Source organism: Stenella coeruleoalba (assembly GCF_951394435.1).
Source record: "Stenella coeruleoalba genome assembly, chromosome: 13".
In the NCBI taxonomy this organism is placed as follows: Eukaryota; Metazoa; Chordata; class Mammalia; order Artiodactyla; family Delphinidae; genus Stenella; species Stenella coeruleoalba.
The window spans coordinates 70,643,815-70,667,011 of NC_137159.1; the positions used below are offsets into that span (position 1 = coordinate 70,643,815).

General features: G+C 57.5%; 1 protein-coding gene across 3 annotated transcripts in view; it reads left to right on the top strand.

Moving 5' to 3' along the window:
• Nucleotides 1-23,197, top strand: part of DNMT3A (DNA methyltransferase 3 alpha) — a 102,181-nt gene that overhangs the window by 24,271 nt on the left and 54,713 nt on the right. Inside the window, exons 1-3 of one of the 3 annotated variants that reach the window (XM_079941652.1) lie at nt 2,002-2,061; nt 2,781-3,028; nt 15,815-15,919. In XM_079941652.1, coding sequence (XP_079797778.1) covers nt 2,963-3,028; nt 15,815-15,919 — 171 coding nt within the window. In that variant the 5' untranslated portion in view covers nt 2,002-2,061; nt 2,781-2,962. Of the gene's footprint in view, nt 1-2,001; nt 2,062-2,780; nt 3,029-15,814; nt 15,920-20,463; nt 20,536-23,197 lie in introns of those variants that run through there. The other 2 variants (XM_079941651.1, XM_079941653.1) reach the window with 2 other exon arrangements.

Below are 23,197 nucleotides of genomic sequence, written 5' to 3' on the forward strand. Positions count from 1 at the left end.
GGATTCCTCAAAACAACTTTTTTTAAGTTGTTCTAAAATTATTCATGGCCACTGTGGATGTTAGCAGTATGAAGGAGAAACTAAAAGCTGCCTGTTGTGGGGGTAGGGCTCTTGGCAAGGGTTTTTATTTGGTGGTGGTTTTGTGGTGCAGCCCTTGGCATGCGTGAGGAGGACGCTTTGGTGCCAGGAGCAGCAGGGCCGTCATGTCACGGTAGACACACGCTGCTGTGTTGGGACCGTGGGCCCAAGAGAAGGTCTCTTCCCTCGGCAGGACTGCTTGGGAGAAGAAGGAAGCTTCTAAGGACGGGCGGGAAGCGCTGTGTTCAGGCCTAGAACTTGGCCACCACGGTGGGCTCTGGAGCTGTGCAGTGCATGGCCTGCCCAGCCATGTGCTGGATGGTCTTAGACGATGCTGGGTGGCTTTGAGGGACACTTACTGACAAGGCTGTTCCATTGAGTTACACAAAGGAACCAAAAGACTGACCCAGGTCAGCTGTGTTTGCTGTGAGACAGCGTGCAGCTCATGTCGGAGGGGTGAGCAGAGGAAGGGGCGGAGGAAAGAGCCTTTCCTTTCCTTTCCGGGGTGTTTGCCGTCGGGGTCAACACCCTGCGATGTTCTGCGTTTCCCTCCTGCTTCCTTCCTCTTGTCACTAGCCGCCAGAGGTTCTCTGAAAGCTTTTTCTTACAGAAGCCCCTGGATGTTTCTAGGACTCAGGGCAGCATTGAGACACATACCCGGGAGAGGGCTGTCTGCCCCTGACGTACTCTGTGCCTGGCTCGGACTCCATTCTAGGGCTCTCGGGGCTCCTGGAGATGGCCCAGCCTCGTAGGATCCTGCCCTTTGCCTTTGGGGCCTCAACAGCCTGGCAGGGCAGGGCTAGGAGACGTTCTCGAAGATCATCTAGTCGACCTCTTCCATTTTATGGATGAGGAAGCTAAGGGCCAGAGAAGTTCTTCCCGGGTTCAGTGTTCTTCCCAGCCTACCCTGCCTCTCTCAGCTTGCCCATCCTTTGGAAGATTTTGATGTGGTGGGTGATCGGGGATCTGTGCTAACAGACAAGGGGTGGGTTTGAGGGGGACTCGCGGGCTGGCTGATGACGGTCAGAAGCCTTGTGGAGTTCTGGGTTGGCCCGGTTGTCTGATGGGCTCTCGGGGTTGTTTCTGTGGGGTGGTGTAAGCTGGGGGACGGAGCTTCATAGAGACGCCCTCAGAGCCCTAGAGTCAGAGATCTGCAGTCAAGCCTCTGCCCTGATACTGAAACACGGGTAAGCCTTAGCCTTTTGCAGCCTTAGATTCAATAGTAGATGGTACTAATACTTGTAGCTGCCCAAAGAGGAAGACCCGTCCCGGGCTTTGCACCGCATGGGACACACGGATTTGCTCTCCCTCCTGAACCCACATAGCAGACGTTCCTCGGCCCAGCACTGCGCCCAGCCTGGACCAGCGCTACACCTGCGGCTTCCTTAGGGCTCACCTGGTGGGGGGGTGGGGGGTGGGAGCACCTTCAGCCTGTCCAGGCTCTAACTTATGGGGCCCCTCGTGTCCGGGCCCTAAGGAGGCTCCTCCCAGCGCCAGCTTCCCCCTCCACACCCCCCCACCTCCCAGCCCAGCGCCCATCCCTGGGGAGGGGCTGCACCCGTGGGAGACCCAAGCCTGCACCTTCTCCGGTTCCTGGTTTTCCAGGGAGCTCTGGCTGGAGGGGGATGGGAGAAGCAGCCCTGGAGTTGGGGGGGTGGGGAGCGGGGGAAGCAGAACCGGGAACTGGAAGTGGAAGGGTGTGGGTGGGCCCGGATCCAGCCTGCCTCCCACTTTCCTCCTCCTGCCAGGCCCCTCCCCGTGCTGGCTGGCCCTCGGAGGCAGGGGCTGGGCCCAGGCTCCTCCTGGGGGGCGAAGAGCCGGAGATCTCTCTGCGGCTCCTCCGAACCAAGGGGGTGAAGCCGCGACACCCCCCCCCCCCCGCCCCCGCCCCAGCTGAGGCCTGTGGCCCAGCCTTTGTTAGTTCACTGGCGAGAGGCCCGCACCTGAAGCAGGGAGGCCGAAAAGCCCCTAAAATTCAGCCATGTGCGTTCGCAGGGCCCCCTGGAGCCCACAGTTCCCCAAGGCAGGTGGGGCTGGTTCGCGGGGTGCCGGGGGAGCGGCCTGGCATCCTCCCTCGCTCGGTGCGGCTGCCGCCTCGCCCCCCGCCCCACCCCGGGGCGTCCCCTGGACAGCCCTGCAAACGCAGGCCTTCAGCCTGGCCGCAGTCCGGGTTCACCCTCAGCCTTCTCCGGGCCCAGGCGCCGGCCCTAAAGTGAGGTGACATTCATCTCACTACATCCTGTGACTGCGGCTCACTTCCTCCACGTGGTGGGGGCGGGGTGGGGGTAGGGGCGCGGGGAGGACAGATCAGAAGGAAAATGTAGCCGGCTGGGGACCTCTGGGATTTCCCGGGGGGGGCGGGGGGGGGGAGGCTGCGGGAAGCTTTCAAAGGAAAGAACAGCCGTGAATGAAGAGACGGGAGGGGGCGGGAGGCGGCTGGAAGTCCCGCAAGTGGCGCCCACTGTGCCTCGGCAACTGTCGCGCGTTGGAGGCGGGTGCGGCCCTCCTGCCGATTCGGCCTCGGTGCCCGCATCGCTGGGTGCCCGCATCGCTGGGTGCCGGGTCGGCCTGCGCCTGGGAAAAGGACTCAGGCCAGCGGGGCCCCGGGGCCGAGGGTCTGGCCCTGGGAGCCGGTGGCTGTCAGCTGGGGCCTGGGGTGGAGGTGGCTTGCCCTGCTGACCCCTCTTCTCTTCCCCCCACAGGTGGAGCCACGGGAAGCCCAGCCCCACAGACAGCCTGAGGCCGCGTTTCACCCTCGGCGCCGGGATCTATGTTTAAGTTTTAACTCTTGCTTACCAAGACCACGATAATTCCTTCCCCAGAGGCCAGCAGCCCCCCAGCCCCGCGCAGCCCCAGCCTGCCTCCCACCGCCCAGCTGCCCGCGATGCCCGCCAGCGGCCCCGGGGACGCCAGCGGCCCCGCTCCGGAGCGGGGGGAGGAGGAGCGCAAGGTGAGCAGCCGGCTCTGCTGGGGGTGCTGGGCGCTGGACCACGCCGCCCCGTCCTCACACGGGCCTGTAGGGAAGATCTATCTCCCTGTTTTGGTGATGAGCAAACTGAGGCTTGGAGAGGTTAAATCCTGGTGGTCAGGCTCCGGGACCCAGTCTTCAACCCCCGTGGTGTGTGAGCAGAGCTTCAGACCCCAGGCGTGTGCGATTGTTAGGGCTGGCCTTGCAGGGTCCTCACATCTGGCTTCCTTTCTGGATCGGCCTCTTACTAGCTGTGTGTCCTCAGGTGAGTCACTTTACCTGGGTTAGCTGCCTCTGTTTCCCCAGGGGGGTTAGTAGCTTTGGGGAGGCCAAAGACAAGTTCAGGGGGCTCTGTAGATGGCAGGCCTCGTGAGGGCTCCCCCGGCGGCACAGACAGCGAGGCTCACCGCGGTGCATGGCGCGCTGTGTGCTGTGTGCTGTGTGCTCAGGGTGGCACCAGTCACAGTGGAGATGGTGATTTCCCTCCCCTGCCCCATCCCTGGCGCTGAGCAAGTGTCACTTCTGGCCATGGAGCTAGTGACCTCCTTGTTTTTGGAGCCCCATGAGGGGTGACCTCTTCACCCTTCTGCTCAAGTCCAGAATGGGCCTAAATCAGTTAGAGGAGATGCCAGCAGACTGGTAGGTGTCCCTGCCGGCTTTCGACAGGCAACCTCGGGACCTCACCAAGCCGTGTCCACCTGTAGGCAAAGCCATTCGAATCCCCAGCACGTGGACTCTTTTTCCCTTCTGTGGAACGGTAGACCCTGCCGCCACCCTTCCAGGGAAGCTGCACCAGCCAACGGCCTTCCCGGGGCGTCCCGTCTGCCATGCCCTGGTCCCCGCAGTTCCCTCTGCCTGTTCTCCTCTCCCTGAGCGGCAGTGAGGGGTGGTGATACTTGGTGGTATCTGAGAGCTTCTGGGGCACAGTTTGTCCTCCTGGAACCAGGGTGGACACCTGACACCAGGTGTGGGACCACTGAGCGCTCTGAGGGGGTCAGCTCTGGTGATCCGCCATCAGCGGCAGTTCTGAGACCTGCTCCCTGCCCACCCTCCCGCCGCGCGTGCTCAGCTCCTTCTGGGCTTGCTCATTCTTAGAGCCAGTTTCTGCCTTCTGGGTGGTTTCCATCCATTTGGTCCTTGAGGACAGCCCTTGAAACAAGTGGGGCAAGGACAGATGGCCCTGGTTTGGAGATGAGGAAGCTGAGCCCAGCTTATCAGTGGGGGGTCCAGATGAGAGCCTGCTCTCCTGTATCGGAGTCTTTTTCACTGCCCCACCTGCATGGTTACGGACACACACACACACACACACGCACGCACGTGCGCGGATGCGTGCACGAAGCCCAGACGCCTGTCTTTCCAGCCCAGGATCCTGCAGGGTGCCACGGGACTGGGGACCGTGTATACCCCCAAGCTGGGAGGAAAGTGCGTGCTGCAGCCCACTGGGTGGGGCTCCTAGGGCTTACAGGTCAGTCCCTTTCTTTCCGATCCCGCGGACGCAGGCGGCAGCAGACCCAGACTCTGCCGCCATAGAGTCAGGGCCACCCGCACCCACCTGTGCTCTTGAGTGGCAGCTGTGGCCATGGATAATTCCCTTCCCTCCTTGGGCCTGGCTTTGCTCCTCCGTTAGATTAGGTGACCCTGACCCCTCCCCCGGTCCGATGTCCCGACTGGTGCTGACACAGCTCTGTGTCCATGCACTTGCAGTTGGTGGTCAGCTGCCCCCCGCCCCCCAGTTGGAGGAGGAGGGGCAGCCGAGCCACATTTCTCCTGTTACTGGACAGGGCTTCCCTGGGCCGCAGAGCCCCCGGCCCCTCCCATGGAGAGCCGCAGACAGGCTCTCCATCATGACAGTTCAGGACAGGGAAAAAGCACTGGACAGAGAGTCCCGAGTCCCGGGCCCCAGGCCTGAAGATGTCACTTATTGGAGATGTGGCTTCAGGCCCTCTGGGCTTGCGTTTGCTCAGCTGTAAAATGGGGATAGTAACTCTAGCTGTGCCTGTTTTATGGGGTGGTTGTGGAAGTCAGATGAGGTCACGGGCATGGAGCGAGTGCCCTGCAAACAGCAAAGTCTGGTCCAATTATGAGGGATTACGATGGCTATTATTATCCACCCATAGTAACTGTTCTGGCTCAAGAGGCAACAAACACACACCCAGGCCCAGAGCTGGTGCTGATAGAGGGAGCTGACAGATGGGGGCTGGGGTGTGGGGGGCGCTCTCCCCGGTGTGCGTGCTGGCTCACCTGGTACACCTCCCTGGCACCGCTGGGCTGGTTCCCGTGCAGCCCCCAGGAGGGCAGGCAGAGACGCGGACAGCCGCCCACGGCAGCCCGTGAAAGCCAGGCCTGGGGCAGGGGTGCCGTGCGGCTGCAGAGTGGAAGATGGGTTTGGGCCACAGCCCAAGGAGTCTGGCAGGGTTTCCAGGGGCACCTGGCACAAAGGAACTGTTTGGTGAGCCAGAGGGCAGGGGTGTGGCTGCCCACTGGCCCCTTCACCACCTGGCCCCATGTGCCCTTCCCGCCTGCCCCTCCCCCCCCCACCGGCCACGCCTCCCTGTACCTTTCACTCCAGTACTTCCTGGAGCTGCCAGGCCTTTGTTTATGCTGCTTCCTCTGACTGATGTGCCCTTTCCCTAATTATCTCTCCTCTCTGATCAAAGCCCTGGCTTCAGTCTGTCTTGAATTACAGAGAGAACCCTTGGTTCTCAAAATGTGATCCCTAAATCAGCGGTACCAGCAGCACCTGGAAGGCTTAGCAATGCAAAAGCTCGGGCCCCACCCTAGACCTGCTGAATCAGAAACTCTGGGGAGGGGACCTAGCAATCCTTGTTTTTACCAGCCCTCTAGGGGATTTGAGAAGTACTGGTGTGGATAATATCTAGCCCCGCAGCTGCCCCAGGAGGGCAGGACCCCAGCCACCGTCGTCTGGGTGGATCTTCAGGGCCCGACGCACACAGTAGGTGCTCAGGAAGTATCCTGTGGATAGGATGGAGGGGAAAATGAGAGTGGATAAGACCCCTTCACAGGAGAACCATCCCAGCGCCCTGATCAAACAGGCAGGGTGCGGAGTGTGCGTGGTAGGCTGAGGCGGCCGCGCCTGTGCTCGGCAGTGCAGAGGGCTGTGTATGTGGTGTCCTCGTGGCACCTGCCCAGCAGCCTCCCCAGCCCTACTGTCCATGTGTTGGGCAGGGACGGTGCAGCTTGGGGAGCCTGGGAGGAGGCAGGCTCGGTGGGGGGGGGGGGGCGAGGAGGGATGCTGAGCCCTGGGACTCTGGCCACAGAAAAGGGAGGGGGAGCTGGCCTTATGAGAGATGGGAAGGGAGGTGAGCATCAGGAAGTCCAGGAGCCTTGGTTCTGGCTCAGAGGGGATCATGGAGATATGGTGCCAGGCCCTGTGTAGAAGGGAGAGAGGGGGGCAGAGGGAGCAGGACGGGGGACCAAGAACATTCCAAGCCCGGGGCTGGAAGGGCCTCCTCAGATCCCCAAATGTGAATCAGTGCCTGGCCAGGAGTCCAAGCCCCGGGCTGGGCCCCTGATCTTGCTGTTCCCCTCTTTCCTCGGGCCTTAGAAACATAACAGATGCATTGAGTGCTGACTGTCTGCCAGGTGCTCTTTTAAGCTCTGTACTTGCATTATCTTATTTCATTCTTACAACTGCTCCATAAGGTAGGCTCTGTTATTTTCATCACTCTATCTTATTAAAGACTAAACTGATGCTCAGAGAGGTTAGGTCACTTGTCTAAGACCACACAGCTAGTAAGTAGTGGTGCTGGGATTCGAACCCAGGCTCCTGTGCCTTTCAGGCTGCCTCTTATGTGAAGGGGGATGGAATGGATGGTGCCTCCGAGCTGTGATGTTCCATAGTCCTATCCAAGTTTCTTCTGAAAGTCGGGATGGTCAGAGAATGCTTTTCTCTGCATAGCAGTGCTCTTGCCCTGGGGTCGCTGTTGGGAGCACTTCATCTCCAGCAGGAGCTCACGTACACAGGCTAGTGTGTGTGACTGGCTGTACGTGCGCACGCACATACACACACATACCAGGTACACACTCTTACGTGTGGAAGACACTGCTGTGGACATGTTGCTTGTTGCCCTTCCTCCTTCCTCCCTCCCTCCTTTCGTCCTTTTCAGACTTAGGTAGCTTTCCAGGTACCTGGCACATAGTAGGGCTCCACGAGTTTGTTGGGTGAACTGAATATACTTTGCTGGAGGACCTAGTAAAGGGAAGGGGATAGGAAGATACAGGTACAGCCATGCCTGCCCTCTGGAGGAAGGAGGCCGCTCCTGGATGGCTCGCCCTGAGCTCACCCTCTCCTGCTGGGTAGGAGAAGCGCCTGTTGGGGGGGTACGTATTTGTGCTGGGGGAGCACAGCAAGTGTGCCCGTGTGTGTGTGTGTGCGTGCCTGTGTGTATATGTATGCACGTATGGCCAGTGCTGTGGCCAGGGCTCCTTCCTTCTCACCTAGGTCCAACCCAGAGGCCTGGCGTACTGATTTCCCTCGGGCGCCGACCACTTCCTGCACTCCGGTTCTGAAGTTCAAGGGCATCCTTGGGTGGGGTTCCCCCGGCTCCACGCTCAGCTGTTCTTGCTGGCCCACAGATCCGGTGCCCGCCCCGGGCATGCCCTGCCTTTAGAGCACTCAGATGCCCACACACGGTCACTCGGCCTGCTCTTTGCTTTATAATCGTCACTATAGGGGTCATTGAGGGAGCATCCCTCTTACACATTTAAACAGTTCCGGTAAAGGCAGCTTTGCCCTCACCCCTTCGGGAACACGGCTAATCATCATAACGGCGCGTCCGTTTTTAGCTCAGTGGAGTCGGTTAGATGCCTGCGCATGGAGAGCAGGCAAGTGATGTAAACAGCGCCCACCCCAGAGCTGACTGGGACCTCCATTTTAGGGTTCGGGTTCTCTAAAATTCTCTAAGTTAACCGCTATTACATGTCAAGTTTAAGTCTGCAGTCAATACAGTCTTAAGTGGGGGTCAGTTGGACTCTGGAGATAGGCCTGTGTGTGAACGTGGACTCAGCTAGGTGACTGCTGAGCAGCGAAATGAGGGATTTCCGTGAGGTGGTGTGTGTGAGCGGTCAACACAGGGGCACGGATTTAGTCTCGTAATTTATTTTGGATAGTTAACCAGCTGTCTATTTACCTACCTACGTACCTTCCTCCCCATCTACCTATCTCTCTGTCTACCAACCTATCTGCACATGTGTGGTGACGATCCACTGCAGCCCCGAGGACTGAGCGGCATGGGAGAAGAGTGGGGACAATGCAGACAAGGGTGTGAATGGTGTGGGTTTAAAGTCCCCTGAGAGCCCACGGCCTATGGCCCCCTCTCCCTTTACCCACTGAACAGAAGCAAAACTGAGGCAAGTTGCAGGATGACCTAACTCCTTTTTTTTTTTTTTTTTTTTTTTGGCTGCGTTGGGTCTTCGTTGCTACGTGCGGGCTTTCTCTAGTTGCAGCGAGGGGGGGCTACCCTTCATTGTGGTGCGCAGGCTTCTCATTGCGGTGGCTTCTCTTGTTGCAGAGCACGGGCTCTAGGCACCTGGGCTTCAGTAGTTGCAGCACGCGGGCTCATTAGTTGCGGCACGCAGACCCTAAAGCACGTGGGCTTCGGTAGTTGTAGCTCGCGGGCTCTAGAGCGCAGGCTCAGTAGTTGTGGCGCACGGGCTTTGTTGCCCCGCAGCATGTGGGATCTTCCTGGACCAGGGCTCGAACTCGTGTCCCCTGCATTGGCAGGTGGATTCTTAACTGCTGTGCCACCAGGGAAGTCCCAGGATGACCTAACTGCTGATGGCAGGGGCTGTGCTACCTTCAGAGGCTCGCATGCGGGGCCACGGCCGGGCCCAAGGTCCCTCAGGTCTGGGCTGGGGTTGGAGCCCATCCTGGCCAAGAAGCAGGCCCCACAGGGCCTGGGCGGGGAAGCTGAGCTCAGCTCTGCAAAGGGAAGAGGGCCGGCGGGGAGCTGAGCAAGAGTGGGTGTCCCAGGATGACTGAGAAATGGGAAGATATCCTTCCTTTCTGGCACCTGGACTGGGCACAGGGCCTGGTCATGTCCTGCAGCTGCCTCTGCGGAGAGCCACAGGGCTATTAGGGCTGTTACTTGCAATCACCCCACTTAGCATGTGCACGGTGTGGAAGGGCGTCCAAAGGAGTTTCCTTTGCCCGGCAATTAACTCACCCAATCCTCACAGTAGCTGGAGGATCCCCACTTTACAGATAGGGAGTTGAGGCTTAGAGAGGTTGAGAAACTTGGTAACAGTCACGTGGCTACGAAGTAGATTTTCTGGATTCTTTCCGTCCACCAAGGGAGGGTGGCCGGTGGGGTGGGAAGGAGATGGTGGGCTGTGCAGAGCCCAGGTGGGCTGCTGAAGGAGCGAGGGCAAGGGGGCTTGGGGTGGCTGCTAGCAGAGCGGCTGCGCTCCATCCCAGCCCTCAGCACAGCACAGGCACTTGTGTGTTTATGTGTTGTCTCTCCCTCTGAACTGAGTTCCCTGTTTGCTTATCTTTATATCTGGTACATAGCTGGTGCTCAGTAAATGTTTTTGAGCACATCCATGGGCCTGGCCTTATGGTGGCCCTAGGACCACAGGGGTGGGCACGGCTGGGCTGCAGTGGGCTGGGTATGTGCTGGGGGGAGTCTCCGTTCCGGAAGGCGGTGAGGCCCCAGCATGGTGCACGGGGTGCGGAGGGCCTGGGGAAAGCCCACAGTGCGCAGGTGCCTGGGAGCTGTGCGGGTGTCGGAGAGGCCATCAGGACACGGACGCTGCCTTCTGGGAGCATGGCCTTTTGGGAGTCATGGAAGACCTTCCTCGATAATTATAATACGAAGCCCACTGAGCAGTCAGTGAATATCTGTTGAATATTGTTGAGTAGTTGAAACAAAGGACTGATGAGCTTTGGGAGGTGACCGAGAACAGAAAAGCCGGGGGGCTTGGGAGGGCTGTGTGGAAGTGGGAGCACCTACAGCAATTCCCGGTGCCCCTGCCCTCCCCGCCCGTCCTCCTGCAGCTCACCCTGCGGCCCGGCCTGGGCCTGCCATGCGTGTGCGTGTGCATGTGTGCGCGCGTGTGTGTGGGGTGCTCTGCGGAGTCGTGGGCCTGGTACCCAGGCACCCAGAACGGGGCTCTGCCTGCCAGAGAAGCCAATTCGTCTCGCTGAATTCCACGACCACAGACAGGCCCTGGGAGGCCAGCCAGCCAGCTGGCAAAGGCTGTACGTGCTTCTTGTCCCAGGGGGCCCGGGCAAGTGGCCGGCTAGATCCGGCAAGTTCATCCCCTTGACTCAAACACCAACTTGAGACATCTGCTCAGCGGATGCTGGGTCAGTAGCATCCGGTGTACGCTCTGAAGGGAGCACGTATGTCTGGCTGGCCGGCTGGCTCTGGGTGAGGGCCTCGTGGGATGTGTCTCTCTTAGCGGGAGGGGTCCCCGTCTAGGCATGAGGCCCCTGAGACAACTGCGTGTGGATGTATGCGTGTGAATGCCAGAGCATACCTTTACCTTGGCTTGCCTGGCTGCTCCTCGTCGTGCATATGTGCACGTGTCAGGGGCACACGGCATCGTAGGGTATGGTGGCATGTTGCTGTGGAAAGACCCGAGGGCTGGGGATCAAAAGATTTAAATTTTGGTTCTAAAGGCCTCCCTTGCTGGCTCTCTGATCTCTGAAAGTTAGGTAACCACTCTGAGCTTCAGATTTCCCGCCTGCGTAATGGAAAAAAATAAAACCAGCTCTACTTTCTGTAAAGCATAAGAGTAAAATGAAATCACGTACGTGAAAATGCTTTGTTAATTACCATGTACTGTACCAATGTGAGATTATTGTCATCGTGGCCCAGCTCCTCAGAATGCGAAGTTGTGTGTGGCCTAAAATAATCCACCCAGTGAGCTGTGTTAAAATGTAGGTCAAAGCATAGCCTCAGAAGTTGAGAGAGGCTGATGGTAACCACCTAATCTAACAGGCCACCAAATGCAGAGGGGCTTTGAAAACTGTAAAGCGTTACATAAATTGAAGTGACATGATTATGTTTAAGACTAGAAAATACGTTTTAGTCATCCTGTTTCCTGACTTTGAGTCATAAAGATGAGAACGGCTCTGGATCCTCCTGCTTGGCTGTATTCGTGCACGTTTGTGGATTCGTACACGTGCCTCTCTCTGTGTGTATGGACTTGTTTATTGAACATCTACTATGTGACAGTCACTCATCAAGTATTTTGAGTGCCTGCCCTGTGCCAGGTGCATCGCTCTAGGCACTGGGGACGAAGCCAAGGTGAATAAGACAGAGTTCCTTTCCTCGAGGGGCTTCTGGCTTGGTCATGATGATAGCTGGCAGTTGCAGTGCTGGATAGTGGGTGCTGTGGGAGAGGAAGGACGCATAGACTCAGTCTAGGTGGGGTATGGGAAGGAGGGGCCCAGGGGAAGGGAATCTAGGAAGTGAGGTTGGAAAAGTGAGGCAGAAGCAAGGGTCTGTGCCAATGTCCCAGGGAGGGAGCAGCCCACATTTGCACCTGGCGTGGTCGGTTTACGATGGGTGGGAAGTGCCGGCCAGATCCTAGGGCCTTTCTTCACCGGGGCCAAGGAGCTTGGCTTGATCCTGCAGGGCCCTGGGAGCCCCCTCAGCAAGGGCTTAAGCTCTGTGGAGTGACGTAATCAGCTTTGCATTTTGGAAGGATCGCGGAGCCCCAGTGTTCCTGAGTATCTCACTGCGGCGGTACCAGCCAGATGTGGGGGTTTGTCTGTACACTGAGTGATGGCTGCATATGCTGGGCAGTGAGCTGGGGTTTGCATGGGGGTGGGGAGGGACGGGGAGGAGGCAGGGATGCACGTTTGTGAACAGTTCTGGTCGGGACCTGGGAGCGGAGGAAGTTAGCGATTCTTGAGTGACTCTCATGCGTCAGCTTTCCATATATTACCTCAATTAATTGTTATACCATTGCTATGAAGTAGATATTATTATCCCCATTTTGTAGGTGAGGAACGCTAGACTAGAGAGGTTAAATAGCTCGAAGGGACTAGGGAGTAAATAGCAGAGCAAAAAGTCCGGCCTGCCCCCTCCCCGCCCCAAAGCCCACCTCACTAGAATTTCTGCCCATTCCTGCCTCCTCCCACTGGAAGGACTGACTAATTCAGCCCCTTCACTTGACAGATGAGGAAACCAACCTGGGCTCAAGGCTGTTCCTGCTGAATTTGTTACTGTTTTCCAGCTGCTCCAAGTCACTGTGGATCAGACTCTTGCCTTTCAGAGTATTAGTGACGCCTCCCGACTCAGTGCTACTGGCAGATTTGATAAGCATATTTTACATTCCTTTGCTCAGCCCATCAGCAAAGATATTGAATGAAACAGGCCCCACGACAGATGCGAGAATGAACCGCTTGATACGCCTCCTTGAGGGGCACGCCCCGAGCCATCTGCTCACCCTTCTCAGTGTATTACCCCTCTCACTTGTGGGTGTGAATGCAGGCAGACCCAGAGCTGAAGGTATCGCCACCTCCCTTTGCCCCGCGATGTCGCTGTATCCCGGAAGAATGACGCGTTGACCGAAAACGGCACGCTTTTCACAAAGCCGTGCTTCGGGGCTAGATGGAAAGGGTATGGGCCAGAGTCGCTCAGACCTTGGTGCGACTCCCCACCTGGACTCTCGTGGAGACTCGTTTTCCGAAGCACACCCCAGGGGTCCCGGAGGGCAGAGTGTTGGACTGGGCATCAGGTGCCGTTCCCCGCTTGGGCCCCGAGGGATAGGCTCAGGACATGGCCCTGGGGGCTCCCCGTTCTCAATACACCAGGACCTGGACAGATGGTCTGGCGTCAAGGTCTTCCACCTCTTCCTCTTGGGGGTGTTGCATTGAATTAAGTTCAACAGGGAAGGATGTGCTGAGCATCTCCTGTGTGTCAGGCAGAGCACGCGTGTGGAGGTGAGGAATGACAGCAAGTCTCCAGATGGCACAGGGGTTGCCTATCAGGGGCCCCCAAAGTCTTTCTCCATATGCTAATGGAAGCTGGGGCTTGGCGCTCCTGAAACAGCAGGTGTCTTTGTTTTTCGTCAGCACAGGCAGCCTGGTAATTGTGGTTCCTTAGTGCTGATCTGAGGCTCTGATTGGCTTTCCCGTGTCTGATAAGTTCAGAGCAAAAGTTAGAAAATCAGATGAATCTCTTCTGTAAGAGATGCAGTGTGCTAAAGAAATAGTTCAGAGCCCAGAATTTCTGGGTGGTAGGAGTCTTTTCAGACCCCATGGCCACCCAGACTGATCCTGACCCACCTCGGCACCCCCTCTCGGCTGCTACCTGTGCATTCCAGGCCCATGGCCCCGGCCACGAGCAGTGGTCAGAGGCTTGGCTAGGTGTGGCCTAGTGCTCTGCAGGCAAGTACAGGGGCTGGGTGGGCCTCCTGCTGCCGGGGAATATGTAAGCTCTCTCATCGAGGGGCATGTGGAAGACCCACTAAGTGCTGAGTCTGTTCTAGGCTCTGGGCATTCAGCAGTGAACAAAACAGGCAAGGGTACGAACCACTTAGTCATCTGTCTTCTTAAAAACCCGAGAAGCAGGCAGAATGGACACCTCCCTACTCCCATTTTATGGATGAGGAAACTGAGTTTCAGAGAGAACAGTCCTGGAACTAGCACATGGCCAAGCCGGGCTCATACCCATTTTGCTTTGCGTTAAGCCCCATGCCTTTCCACGACCTTGCGTGGCCTCCAGATGTGTTGTAAATGCCGAGTTACCTGGTCGGCACGATCAAGACGGCGCCCTTTTAGCCGTGGTGTAACCTGACCAAAAGCACCACCTCAGCTGAAGTTCACTGTACTTGGGTAGATTCAGTTGGAACTTTCACCAACGTTAAGCTGCATTGGTAATATTTTCTCTCTGTGTGATCCAAGTGATTGTTTCTTAAATGGGGGTGTGTGTAGGGTCTCAGAAGACAGCCCAGCACCAGCAGGCCTGGCTTACCATGGGGCATGTGGCCCTGGGCCCCCCTCCAGTCCAGGCCCACAGAGCTGTCATGGAGGCCTCCCTGCCACTTGGCTGTCCCCCACCTCGGCCTTTCTGCCCTCACAGTTTCTCTGCCATGTTTTCCTGAAAAGAGCCTCTCAAGGGTCTCTGGTCCTGGGGCAGCCTTTCTCTCACCACCCTGGACCCTTACCTCCTGTCCACAGCCGGCACTAGGCTCCCTGTCCTTGTCTTCTTTTCCAGACCTTTCTCGGCTGGGTTCCTTAAACTGTCTCTCCAGCCCCTCTCCGGCCCCTTGGTCCTCATTGCCGTGTCATTCTGCACAGCTTCCCTCTGAGGCTGACCATTTCCACCTCTAACCAAATCTCTCTGCGCTCGACTTCTTTGCATCTGTCGACTTTGCCTCTTGGGTTGGCAACTCCCTTTTTTCTTGTACCCACAATACACCGGCGTCCCCTTTCTGCTCCTCTGAACACTCTCTCCACCTCCTGCAACTTGACTGGAGTCTCCCCTCAGTGCTAAGGCCTGGGGCCTCTGTCATCTTCCACCCATATGTCCTCGGAGGGCTCCCGGACTCTCAGCTGCAATGCTAAATCTCCCTCCTAAATCTCCTTCCTGGGCAGGTCTGTCCCAGATGTGCCTTGAATGGATGGATGGACAGAGCGGGCCAGTGCCACTCTTCCCATCGGTCTCATGTCTGTGACGGGTCGCAGTAGGTTTCCATCTGCATGTCCCACCATCACCTGAAAATTAATGTGGCAAACCACAAGCTATTTTGAAATCACAAAAAATGAAAGTTGAGTGGGACATTGAGGGCCACCTCGATTCAATCCCCTGGGAATCCGTGCACCTCCCCTTTTCTGTGGCACCAGCATGGCTCTGGGCTGGCGCCCTCCCCTGGGAGGACTGTGAAGATGTCTGTGGCTGCTGACGTCATGCAGGGCACGAATGGCAGGCAGCCTGAGGGGCCTCTGCTGGGTCAGGGTCCCTTTCTCTCTCCTTCCCCAGCACAGTTTTTGCTCATGATTAGTCATGCTGGAGCCGGCTGAGTCAGAAGCAACTTGTGGGTGGTTTGTGGCCAGGCTGGAGCAGTGAGGCAGGAGGACTTTCTAGGTTTATGTGTCTGCCCCACGAGACAAGCATTGCAGGGCTCGGCCCTGGCATGTGCCAGGTGAAGGGTGGTAACAAAACCAAACTCTGGTCCAAAATTCAGCGAAGGACGGGCATCACGATGAACCAAGACACGGTCCCTGAGATGCTCCCGCGGGGTAACAGGCACATGCAGTGCCTACGCGATGTGGCAGCTGCTTCAGGGCAGGTGTATGTACAGGGGCTGTAATGCCCTCCATGGTCTGTGGTACGCCTCCTTCCAAGGGTTGCGTGTACTTCCAGTAGCCATCGCTACATGTCATGCTTCTCTTCCTGTGATTTTATTCTCTTCAATAAAGGTGATTCATTAAATACGGCATTAATCATTTTTGTACTTGTTTTAGATTTTTTTCATATAAATAAACTCATATCCAGAAACAAATTCTTTGTCAGAGCATGTGTTATGATTCTGTGGTTCAGAGAACGTGTCCACCCAAGGGAGAGCTGCGTTCTGCTGGGGCAGCGGGGCGGCTCTGCAGTCCCCTGAGGGTAAAGTTGACTCGGCCCTCAGGGGTGGCCCAGCTCTGCCAGTCAGAAAGCGGGTGAAGACCATCCCTGCCAGGGGGACCAGCGTGGCACAACCCTGGAAGTGTGGCTGCCCTGCGGGTGGGACACTGGGGAGGGCTCTGGGGTCCAGCCCTGGCTTTACAGGCTGTGTCTGTGCCCACAGGAGGGAGAGGAGCAGGAGGAGGCTCGTGGCAAGGAGGAGCGGCAGGAGCCCAGCACAACTGCCCGGAAGGTGGGGCGGCCCGGGAGGAAGCGCAAGCACCCTCCGGTGAGTGAGGTGGCGTACCCCCAGCCCAGGTGCGCGCGCAGGCGCGCACACGCATATGCACACACGCTAACAGCACGCACGCGCATGCGCGCACATGCACACAACGCTAACATGCACGCGCACATACGCACGCACGCGCACATGCACACTGTAAATGCCAGTGGTGTGTCCCGCAGGGATCTGGGCACGCCAAGACTGGGGCATGGAGTGTACCCCTCCAGCTGTAGAGCCCAATTCCATTCCCCATTCACGGGATCCCCAAAACCACCCCCAAACTTTCCTATTTTCTGCATCGAACTGGAGGCCCCTAGAGGCCAGGGGACTTGCGCTGTGGGTCTTGTGGGACTTGAATCAGGCCCCTGACTCTCAGCTTCTTTCTGGAAGGGCAGCAAGAGAGTGGGACTTGTTTTTCCCTAGCCTGCCTGCATGGGCCCCTCCCTCCCCATCCAGACACCCACCTTGGGCCTCAGCCCCACCTGGAGAACTTGGAGGAAGGGAACTGAGGTCTGGAAGTCCGATCAAAGCGAGTAGGGAAGAGATGCAGGCTGTTAAGAGAGGAGGAGGGCTGGGCGCTGTGTAAGTCCAGTGGAAGTGTAGACTCCGGGCTTCCGGGTGCCATTGCCTCTGAATCGGGGTGGGGGGGACTCTGGGGTTGCCCAAGATGAGGCGTGCTCCGGAGGGCAAGGCCCGTGGGCGGCAGGAACGTGCCTTCCTTATGCCTTAAACTCAGAGGCAGAACAATAGTTATCTGCCAGCTGCAGCCACAGCTGGTTCCTTTCTTTTCGTCCCTTCCAGCTGAGAACGGGGAACTTGGAGCAAGAAGGTAAAGAGAAGCTAGGAGCCCCGCATTTGTAACTCAGCCCTTCAAGGAAATGTTCTCAGCGGGGCAGGATTTTCCTCCTTGGGGCAGAGAGCAGGGTGAACGCGGCTGCAGTGAAAGGGGCGGCGGAGGGAGGGAGGGCGGGCGGCACCAGCTGGAGGTGAGGGGGGTTCTTGGAGTCGGGAGCTCTGGGAATCTGCAGGGCACTGAAGTGCACCACTGCCACTTCTGCTTGGAGATTTGGAGGGGAGGGGGGAAGAAGCTAAGTCATTTAACTGGTAAGTAATTTTAAACACTTTAATATTAAAGCAGACATGGATATTTTATGGCCTGGAATGAAAAATTCACATGCAGTTGAAAGATAAAACGGGACTTCAAAGGAATTTTCAGCTTGCAGCGGACTCCAGGCCGCACTCCTAGATTCCCCGGGGGTCCCTCCACTCTCCTCCCCGCCCTCACAGGGCACCTGGCAGGAGAAGGTGGAGGGGCACGGTGCAGGCTGAGTCAGAGCCCACCTGTCATTCCGAATCTGAGCTGCACGTGCGCTCGAGATCTGCAGAGCAAACCCCGCCTTTCCCTGGCTCGGGTGCTGGGGATGGGAGCCACCACCTGTAGCAAATGGGACCTGGCAGCCCTTGGACTCACACTTGTGAGTCCCTGGAACCAAAGGGAGGGCACGTCACTGAGAGCTGGGGTGGGGCCCCAGGATCAGAGGGTGCAGGGAAATCAGGGGTAAGTGTGGAAGTGCGTCCAGAGGTGGACAATGAGAGGGAAGAGGGGCACGGCCCAGTGGGTCATACACCCCTGGCCTGGAACAGTGCCCAGCATGGAGGGAAAAGCACTGTCTTTAAAATCCAGCAGAACTGGGTTTAATTCCCAGCTCCACCACAGACCACCTGTGTGACATTGAACAAGTCACTGCCTGAAGCTTGGGTTCCCGTTCTGAAAAATAGAGATGATAAAAATGCATTCCTCCTAGACCCCTGTGAGAATTAAATGGGTTAAAACACCAAAGAGCCAGTGGTCAGCAAAGGTCGGTCCTGCCCTTACCCGAGACAGAAGCAGCAGCCCTGGATTTACTGCTTCCCAGCTGTGTGACCTTAGCAAGTTACTGAACCTCTCTGAACTTTTGCTTCCTCATTGGTAAAATACGGCTACCGGTAATACCTGCCCTGTCCACCTCCAGGGGTGCTGTGCAAACAGCAAAGTGGGCTCCAAATGCACAGGGCCAGCAGCGTCATAAACCGGCATCCCCACCCCCGGAGGGGCCAGTGGGCCAGGGGTCTGCAAGGCCTTTCGGGTGGGAGCCTGGCGTCGGCCTCTCAGCAGCTCCAGTGGGCAGCGGTGCGCATCCCATGCAGGTCAGTGTGGATGTGGTCCAGTCCTAAGTGAGGCCCTGGGAAGGGAGAGAGTGCGTGGGGAGGCATGGGGCTGAGGCAGCTGTCGTGAAAGGGACGCCTTGCATGTAGAGGGGAACAGAGAACAGCCAGCAGGTCTTCCCCGGCAGCAGGCCCGTGGACCCCAAGGGAGCCCACGTGGGGGAAGTTCGTGCTGCAGCTCAGGGCCAGCCCACGGTCTCCTGGGCCTCGGGCCACCTGGTTCACTTGTGGAGCAGGTGCTGGCCCAGGCCTCCGCCCCTCCCCAGCCGAGGAGCACAGCAGGGAGGGCTTCTGGGGACCTGGCGCAGCTGTGGCCCTGGGAACAGATTGACCAGGGAGCTTTAAAGCAGCTGAGTGTGTGTCATCGAGCTAAGCCTGGAAACGGGGTGGGAGGGTGGGCTTGGCTCAAATCCTGGCAGGTGGAACAGAGGGAGCAGTGCTGGGAGTGCAAACATTTGTGCAAATGTTGCATATGCACTGCTGGACGGGGAGGGACGAGGTGCATCCAGTGGTGTCCTCACCATCCCCCGGCCTGAGGCTGTGAAATCGTCTCCAGAATTTCCCCCGAGGCCTGCCTGTCCCTGAGAGCCTTCCACTTTCCCCTGCTCCTGTGTCAGCCTCCTGGCTGCGCCCTCACCCAGATCAGGCCCCACCTGCCCCCAGCATCTCTCTAGAACCCCCGGCCCTCTCTTTTTCGGTGACAAGCACATTACACCTACCGAGCACCTGCCAAATAAATAAGACTTATTTCAACCTAGTGTGCCAGAGGGGAGGCCCCACGTAATTAACTAAACACGGCCCGGGGCACATCGCTTTCAAGAATCTCTAGGCGCTTTCTTCTCATGGGACGAGACCTGGAGCCCTCCATTTGCCTCCACCATGTGACCCCTCCTGCCTCTGCACTGCTGCTCAGCGGCCACCTCTTTTGCCAAGGAAACCCCGCCTCTTCGCTGCTCCCTGATCACCCCAAGCACGCTCGTCCCGCTGCCTCGTAAGCTGTTCTGCAGCCCTCCCTTCTCTCTACCTGCCCGGTATCGCAGCCCTCCCTTCTCTCTACCTGCCCTGTATCACAGCCCACCAAGGCCTGTCTTGCAAATGAAGCCCAGTGCAGCCATCGTGACCCACGCTGGCTCTCCCTTTTGAACTGACCGTGAAATTAAAATGAACACTAAGAAGTAAGACAAGATATCAGCCCACCAATCCCGGGCTTTGGTCCACACACCTGACTGCGAAGCACCAGTCTGCGAACTGTTTTGCTACCTGTCTGTACAGAACTTGAGAATCAGCATTTAGAAACCTTTATATCAATTTGATACTGTCGCCACATCCACAGTCATGATTTCGTGTTTTACAAAAGTACCATTTCCTGGTGGATTGGGAACTTAAAAAACCTAAACCAAAGCCTGGCTTTTCACACAGAAAAGCTGGTGGAGAGGCCTTGTCTCTTCCACCAGATCTGCCATTTAGAGGCACCCCCATTGCACTGTCTACCCACTCACTGAGGTCAGCGACCACGAAGAAAGGCTCAGAGTGGTGCAGCAGTCGGTTGCCAGCGAGGGCTTTCTGCACCGTGACCTCATCTGATGCCAGCGACAAACCTGTGTCGGGTAGGTGGAGGCCGCTGGCATTACCATCCCCACATTCAGATGAAGAGACTGAGGTTCAGAGAGGACGATCTGGACTTGGACTCCACACCTCCCGACTGCAGAGCCCACGGTGCTCATTCCCCCTTGCCACTACGGCCACACCATCTGGAAGACTGGGTATCCCACATTCGCTTTAAGATAACATATGAATGCAGGGCTGTTTGAAAAAGCGTGTAGACCTGGTCCAAAAAGCATCCAGAGAAAACAGAACTGAGCAGGGCAATTGACCCAAATACCAGGGAGTCTGCGGGTAAGTGGGGAAGGCTGCGGTGGTCTGAGGAGTGAGCAGTGGGCCCATTTCAACCGGGCGGCAGTGTTGGTCTGTGGCACTGGCCTCAGAGCCAGGATGCTCGCAGCCGGAGCAGCAACAGGAAACAGGAAGCCGGCCTCAGGGCTGGGCGGAGCCTAGAAAGGGAGCTGGCACCTGGGTGCAGGGCCTGCTGGCTGGCCAGTACCCGCGACCAGAGGACGGGACAGCAGCCTGCAGGGCTGGTCTCTGCTGGCCAGAGAGTGTGGGCCTGTGTGTGGGTGTGAGCGTCGGCTGGGAGGAAGAGGCATCTTCCTGTTCACCGGCTCCGAGGACGTTGCCGAGTAACAAGTGAGGGTGTCCGAAGCTGGTTCCTGCCTGCTCACAGACCCAGCCTGCCCTGCGAGCGCCTTTGTCCTATGTGCTGGTTACCGCTGGGGCTCCAGGAGGGACAGTATCTGCCCTTGCCCGCCAGACCCTGGGGTGGGGGCCGGCCCTTCAGGGCTCCCCGCCCTGTTTACTAGGTATATGCACTTATTCATTGAAAATTTATATTCATCAACTTCCTCCAGGGTTATTTTTGCTCAGTGGGAGCACTCTGAGGTCACCTCTTGCTAAGAATAACCCAGAAAGGGGGGGAGGGGGAGGGGAGGAGGGGGAGAGGGGGCTGGGAGCAGGCACCGAGCTCAGCCAGACCCGCTGCCGCGTAGCTCACTCCTCGCTCCTCGCTGGAGGCTGGGCCTCCATCATAACGCCTGCGTGAGTGAGTTCCTGAGGGCCAAACGGCTCCACTTCAAAGCGAAAGACTTGTGCTGTAAGCTGTGTGAAGCCGGGGGACCGTTCCACTGCAGCTTAAGCCAGCCGAGTATCGTTTCCCTCAGTTATTGGGCCTTTGCAGTATCGGCTCATTTTCCCACCTAATATGACCATTTGATTCTTAAGACAGAAATCAAATCCCCTCTTTGTGTCCGGGTTAGAAGGGCTCCTTCACTAACCCCTGGAACCTTGACTCGGTGACTTGGTGCCCCTTGTTTTTATGCACGAAACTTCCTGAAAGGGTATCTCCCATTCCTGGGCCCCGGCCCCTCACGGGGCATCCCTGCCTGTGAGCCTGCGTGGGCCCGCTGCTGCCCGTTGCCCTGTGTCGTCATGCTTTTGAAGGTGTGGGGAAAACACGGCTGTCAGACATCTCGCGAGGTTAGAGACTTTCCTTGTAACTGTGCCATGCAGACTCCTCTGCTCATTCCCCCAGCTGATCATGTCAAACCAGCGCTCACAGAGCCATCCAGTACCCCAAGAGCCTGGCCCGTGGTCTGGACCTGAAGTGCCGAAGACATTGGCGGGAGGGGCTGGACTTGGGCCTTCGAAGGGAGGTGACGTGTGGCCGGGGAAAGTGGGAGGTTTCCCCACCTAGGACCTTCCTGAGCAGCGTATGCAGGGACGAGTGTGCGCGGGGACGGGCGTGCTTGGGGGAGGCCGGACCGTGCGCGGACTGGCTTGGCTGAGTGGATGAGGGTTTCGTTTACGAACACCTTTGATCTTGGGTGGAGAGGTAGTTTGCAGGCAGCCCGAGGGTTTATATTTTATCCTCTCAAAAATGTGCTGTGTTTATCTGGAGGATTTTTGAGACGGTGGGAGGTGTGAAGTGATGGGCGTCATGTTTTGGGAAACTCACTCTGGCATCCGTGAGCATGATGGGTTGAGCACAAGAGAATGCAGGGAGATAGGATGGGGCACATTGGGGCCAAAAATTGCCCCCAGAGCCTGTTGGGGGGCGGCCGTGATGGGAGAGAACTGGCAGGGCCTGCAGTGCTGGGCTGCGGACCAGGGAGAGGGAGGAAGGTGCTGCCAGCCCCCAGGGCCAGTGGCAGTGGTATTGTCAGAGATGGAGCCTTCTGGAAGGGAGCAGGTTTGGCAGGGGCCCTTTCCAGAGGCTGATCTACTTATCTGGTCTTATCGGGGGAGCATCTGAGTGAAATCCCAGACTCTCCATTTTGTTTTTCCAAAAACCCCTGTTTATTTTCAGCCCTCCCCGGTCCCTTCCCCAGAGCCACATGTTCCAGGCCCTCTCCAGCAAGAGGGGTTCATTCCCTCCGGTCCCAAGCCCCGTGGGCTTCCTAGGACCCCGTGGGCGTCTCCGGAGCCCGAGCTGCACCTGCCCCACTCCCGCTGCTGCAGGGACCTTCTGCACACACATCTGGGCAGTTATTGACGTCGGCCTTCTTTCATCATCCTCACCTAGAGAATTTTGTGCGTTTCAGTCCTGCCACCTCAAGAAAGATATACAGAGATGGAAAAGCTCCAGGAAAGGGCAGCTACATCGATGAAGGGGAAGGCAGGGCAGCCAAGTGAGGACAGACAAGAGAGCTTACGGCTCTCCAATCTGGAGAGATGAAGCTGAGCGGGGCTGTGATTAAAGCTATGAAGTCACGCCGTAGGGTGGGGCAGGATGAGCATTGCCCCAGCGGGGGTGGGCGGGGGTGGGGAGACACACATCAGAAACTTTAGAAAGGTTCGTGAAGCATAGACAGGAAAGCACCATTTTCCATGCTGAGTTCCCTTCTCACCCAGCCTGTCACCCTAGGCCTGGACGTAGAGGTTGAGAACAGAAGAAAACTGCGAAAGAGGTTTACTTAAATACGACCTGGATCTTCTCTACATAATGGCTTTTTCGAGGGAGGCTCCAGCTCACCCTGAAATCCTTTGAGGTTGACTTCAAAGAGCACAGTCAGGCCCTCTTCCAGGTGGACAGGTGTCCCTGCTGGAAGTAGAACCCCGGATGGGCCGCCACTCACCAGGCATGCTAGTTCTTGCATCCATTTGTCACAGCTAGCAGGGGCCCCGACTGAGTGACCTCTAAGACTTCGCCACACCCTGAAGTTCTCTCCTCAGTCCTGAGTCCCTCTTCTCTCTCTCTCTCTCTCTTTCTTAAACACACACACACACACACACACACACACACACACACACACACACACACACACACACACACACACACACACACACGCTGGAGAGATCTCTGGGGAGGAGGGTGGGAAGGAAGCTCCCAGCCTCAGTGGTGAGAGAAATGGTGGCACCTAGAAGTCATACCCAAGCTGGGGTCAGACTTGCCAGAGTTGGCCCTCTTTGGCCTCTGGTCCTTCTGTCCCTTGACCCCACTGGTGGCCCTTTTGGCCACTCCACTAG